This window comes from Nicotiana attenuata, unplaced genomic scaffold (assembly GCF_001879085.1).
Source record: "Nicotiana attenuata strain UT unplaced genomic scaffold, NIATTr2, whole genome shotgun sequence".
Lineage (NCBI taxonomy): Eukaryota > Viridiplantae > Streptophyta > Magnoliopsida > Solanales > Solanaceae > Nicotiana > Nicotiana attenuata.
This window is the reverse complement of record NW_017687538.1, coordinates 728-6,098: the sequence shown is the minus strand read 5'-3', so window position 1 is coordinate 6,098 and position 5,371 is coordinate 728. Positions and strand designations below refer to the sequence as shown.

The 5,371-nt window shown below is 39.3% G+C and overlaps 1 protein-coding gene across 1 annotated transcript; it reads left to right on the top strand.

Annotated features, from left to right (window-relative positions):
• Window positions 1-3,107: 3,107 nt before the first annotated feature.
• LOC109222285 lies at window positions 3,108-4,172 on the top strand. Its single transcript, XM_019386655.1, has one exon. The coding sequence runs from the start codon at window positions 3,108-3,110 to the stop codon at window positions 4,170-4,172; it is 1,065 nt and encodes a 354-aa protein (XP_019242200.1).
• Window positions 4,173-5,371: the final 1,199 nt, after the last annotated feature.

Sequence of the window (5,371 nt, the reverse complement as noted above, 5' to 3'; positions counted from 1 at the left end):
GGGGGGGGGAGGGGTTGGTTTGGTGTTGGGGAGTATGGGTGGTGCTGAAAAACGAGAAAACAGAAAATAAAAAATTGAAAAAAAAAAAGGTAACAAAAAAATTGAGGGAGTTTGTGGGGCGGGAGGGGGTAGAAAAACGAAAAAATTGAAAATTGAAAATACAAAAAAAAAAAAAAGTAAAATTGGGCAACTAAATAAATTTCTAGATAAATTGAGTTGTGATCCCTTTAATTTGGGTGAGTTTCATGGGTTGTATTTGAGCTACTTTATAGGTGAGAATAGGTTATAAAAAATAATGGGTTAATTTGGGCTCAGCCCAAATAGATCTATGAGCTAAAATGTCTGTAGCCAACCCATTAATCTCTGGACAGGTTGGATGTGTGTCGGCTCAAATTGCCACCCGTAGTTGTAATCAAAACACAAAATTGTTAGAAACACATAGTTCAAATTTCTACTTGATCCTACGATTAGAACAAGTTTCACTTGTCTGATCTCTTCTATTTATTAAGTGATTATTCAGCTTGAGGCCTTTAGCTTGATTCAATCTAGCAGACTTTCGTGCATAAATTAGCTAAAACTTTCAGTCTAGTCTAGACCAGTCTGGAAAGGAAGAGCTTCAGCGCCGAGTGGCTTCCCTCATTGTTGAAAAAACATATTCTATGTATACCATAAGGAGAAAAACCTTGGAAGAGGCCAAATCGGGCGTCATTGACTTTGATGCCAAATCTCCAAGGCCCGTGAACTGGACGTCAACTGCCCGAAGGGGTCTCCCGGTCCAATCTNCTAATGGGATATGGGACACGCTTCGAAGTGATAATTTTATTTATATAAAAGGTGAGAGGTTGGATCATGGGCGAAGCCACGTTTAGCAAAGGGTGGTCAACTGACCACCCTTCGCCGAAAAATTACGAAAAATTACACTGTGTATATAAGTAAAATATTGATTTTAGATATATAAAACCTATATTGAACACCCTTTGTCGGAATTTTGTTTCTACTTCTTTCAAGTTTGAACACCCTTGAAAACATTTTTGGCTTCGCCACTGGGTTGGATTGGATCACCCGGCCATGCTTAACTGGCGGCTAAAGCATTTTATACTATTTCTTTTTTATTTGGCCATATATATTTGGACAAAATATAAATAGAAAATCTCATTGCGTGCGTACTCTTCCGCCCAAACATCTAACCACCCATTCCTGAAAAAACAGCTAAAAATAGGAAAAGATGATATATTTATCTATTTTTAGATTCCGTTGTACGTCCTTAAGTTAAGAATTGATGGCAAAAAGTTGGATTGGAACAAAATACAAGTTAATTCTAATACTGGGTTAAAGTACAATATTCGGTAGCATATAACAATTCGCGAATTTGTTATTGACCATGTGCTAGAGCATTTCAATGTACTTACTCGTTGTAGCTAACAGAAAAAGGAAACAAAGACAATATAACTAACTCCACGTGTGTTCTAAAGAAAAATAATACTTTGAATAATATCGTCTTCTCCATGCTCTCAGCTCACGTTAGCTAAACGTGCGCCGAGTGTGTCTGCCATGGCTAGGGGGCGAGGTAGAGGAAGAGGAAGGCCAAAGAAGGTCCCTAAGACACCGATCTCGACTATTAGAAACTTAATTAGTACCAATTCGAAAGGTGAACAGCGAAGCCAAGTCATGCAAACACTAGATCAGCGTGAAGGAGTAGAAGCAGAAAAAGATGAAGATAGTCCATTGACTAGCTTGGAGGTTAGTAGGAAGCTGACTCTAGGCACATCAACTCAATCTAAGCAAAGTGAGACTACCAGTACCGCTATAGCTGCTGGGAATTTCAATGGAACAGTAGCTGATTTGACAATTAAGGACATGCAGAAGAATCTAAGCACAGAGGCAACTACAGAACAAAGAGAAGCTGCTATTGAAACTCGAGAACATGTGAATCTAGAGGCTAAAGAGGGAAACCATGTAGATCGAAGAGAAGAACCAAAAAAGTGGTCCAACTTGTTCCAACAGAATCGAGTTGCAACTCATGGAATGGCTCTTAGATATGTCCCTCCTTAGATTATAGAAGGGCAAACTGTGGTACAACTTGAGATGCAGGATGTGAAGGAAGCTGAAGAAAAATGGAGTGTTGCGATGATAGCCTATATTGTGGGTGAAAATCCGGGCTATAATGCTATGCAAAGGTACATTACTCAACATTGGCTTGATGTAGCTGAACCAGATCTATTTCATCATGAGGATGGATATTATGTGATAAAATTCCAAAACCTAGCTGATATGCATAGAATATTTTATGCTGGACCTCACACCTTCAGAAATAAGCCAATAATTCTTAAGCCCTGGACTCCAGATTTTGATCTAAGTATGGAATTCCTAACTGATATACCTCTGTGGGTAATTTTCCCCAAATTGCCAATGAGTTGATGGGGAAATGAAGCACTGAGTAAAACTGCCAGTGCTATTGGAAAACCTTTATTTGCTGATGAATGTACTACCAAGCAAACACGAATTTCATATGCTAGGATGCTGATTGAAGTAAATGTGACTAGAGCTATGCCGACAGAGATTATGGTGAGGGATCCTAGAGGGAGAATTTTTCAGCAGGATCTAATATATGAGTGGAAACCAATGTATTGTGACAAATGCCAAGCTATTGGCCATGTCTGCTCTACTCACCAAGAGCCTAAAGAGCAAAAGGAGGTTCAACCAAAGAGGAGAAGAGAACCAAAGAAAGTCACTTATGAATGGAGAACTAAAGGGCTAGTCATAAATGCTACAAATAATTCAGAACCTGGGCACACAGAAGCAGCTGGTATTGAGGTACCTAAGGCAGCTGGGGTGACAAAATCAAATGAAATTGCCAAGGAAAGGCCTCAGCAATATCCAACAGAGCAGTCACAACAAGAAAGTCAGCACCAGTTGGCTAGAGATGCAGAGGGTTATAGAGTTGAAGCAATTGATAAGGGCAAGAAACAAGTATTAGATTTCAACCTTGAAAACTTTCCTACATTAACTCCTTTAGCTAGTAGAGGCAGTCTGAAAAGTGGAATAGCAGGTGCTAGTGGAAGCTCTAACCTACCCCATGATAGAGGTGGGGGATCTAAACTCAATCAATGAGGTGGTTAATCTGGAATGTTAGGGGCATTAATAAGTGGCACAAGAGGAAGGAACTGAAAAACTATCTAAAAAATAAAAACATTAGTTTAGCTGGGATCATTGAAATAAGAGTAAAGGAGCACAATGCCAGAAGTGCCAGCCATCATATAGCCCCTAGGTGGGAGATATTCAACGACTATAATGCTGCAATTAATGGAAGAATATGGTTATTATGGGATACTAATTACTACTCAGTCAGGGTGATTAAAGCAGAGGCACAGGTACTACATTGTACTGTCACAAATATCAGAAATGATCATGAATATGCAGTGTCCATAGTGTATGGTTTTAATACAGTTGAACAAAGGAAACTGTTATGGGATAACTTGAAAGAGATAGAGCAAATGACATCCATACAATGGGTGATTGGGGGAGACTTCAATGCTGTTTTGCAACTACAAGGTAGAATGTATGGAAATCCAGTTACTAAGGCTGAGACTCAAGATTTCAGCAAATGTATCCAAGACTTGAAACTTAGTGAATTGGCTTGGGAGGGTGATTATTATACTTGGTCCAACAAGCAAGGTGGTGGTGACAGGATATGGAGCAGAATTGATAGGATGTTTGGTAATTATGAATGGATGATGCAATGGGGTCATATATCCACTGTGTATGAACTACCATTTATCTCTGATCATGCTCCTATGATACTAACCTTCAATGATCAGCACAGAAGCAGGAAAATCCCTTTCAAATTTTTCAATATCTGGGTTGATCATGAGAGGTTCAACTATGAAGTGCAGCAAATTTGGAAGCAAAGTTTTCACAGGCAGAAGATGCAGAATGTGTGGAAGAAATTAAAAGCACTAAGGCCAGTACTGAGGAAACTGAATGTGGAGGAGTTTAAGTTCATTAGGCAAAAGATAGAGATAGCCAGAATTGAACTTGAACAGGTCCAAAAAAGCATAGACACAAGTAGCTCCTCTGAGCTGCTACTACAAGAAAAGGAATTGATTCAGAATTTGGAAAAATGGGATCTGATAGAAGACGGAGCTTTGAAACAAAAAGCCAGAGCAAAATGAATACAACTAGGTGACTCTAATACTAAATATTTCTCAGTTGTGATGAAAGAGAGGATCCAAAGAAAGCAAATAGTGGAGTTGCAGTCCAGCACTGGCAGCAGGATTACTGATTCAGAAAGCATCCAAAGGGAGATAGTAGAGTTTTATAAATCACTGATGGGTACTGCTACCCATTCACTCCCTGCTATAGACAAAAGGGTTATGTGTATGGGAACTAAACTTAATCAACAACAAAGGATTGAGTTAAGCAGAGAAGTGGCTCCAGAAGAGATCTATGAAGGATTGTGCTCTATTGACAATGACAAGGCTCCTGGTGTGGATGGTTATAATGCATATTTCTTCAAGAAAGCATGGCATGTTATTAAAGATGAAGTCACTGCAGCTGTTATGGAGTTTTTTAGCACTGGAAATCTGTATAGAGCTATAAATTGCACAGCCATAACCTTGGTCCCTAAGGTGTCTAAGCCTAAAACTGTGAAGGAGTTCAGAACTATAGCATGTTGTACTGTCCTCTACAAAATGATATCCAAGGTTCTAGCAGCAAGAATGCAAGGCATCATTAGTACAATTATTAATGAAGCACAAGCAGGTTTATACCTGGGAGAAAGCTAGCAGACAATATCCTTTTGGCTCATGAACTGGTGAAGGCCTATACTAGGAAGAATATATCTCCTACGTGCATGATAAAGATAGATCTACAGAAAGCCTATGATTCTGTGGAGTGGCCTTATATGAAGCAAGTTATGAAAGAACTAGGATTCCCTTAACTATTCATATCTTGGGTTATGGAATGTGTTCAGACAGTTAACTACTCTATTGTAGTTAATGGGGAACTAACTAAGCCCTTTAATGCTGCTAAAGGATTGAGGCAGGGAGATCCCATGTCTCCATTTTTGTTTGCCATAGCAATGGAGTATCTGAGTAGGAACTTGGCAAGTCTGAAGCGGGAGAGGGACTTTAAGTATCACCCTATATGTGCAAAGCTTGGGATTACTCATCTAAGCTTTGCAGATGATTTATTACTATTTGCCAAAGGGGATCTAAAAACAGTACAAGTGATGCAACAAAAATTCTACCAATTCACTCAGGTTTCAGGTCTACAAGCAAATCTTAGTAAGAGTGAAGCTTACTTTGGAGGGGTTCCTTTGGTAGACAAACAAAAAATTCTACAGCTGCTGGGGCTCTCAAATGGTGAACTT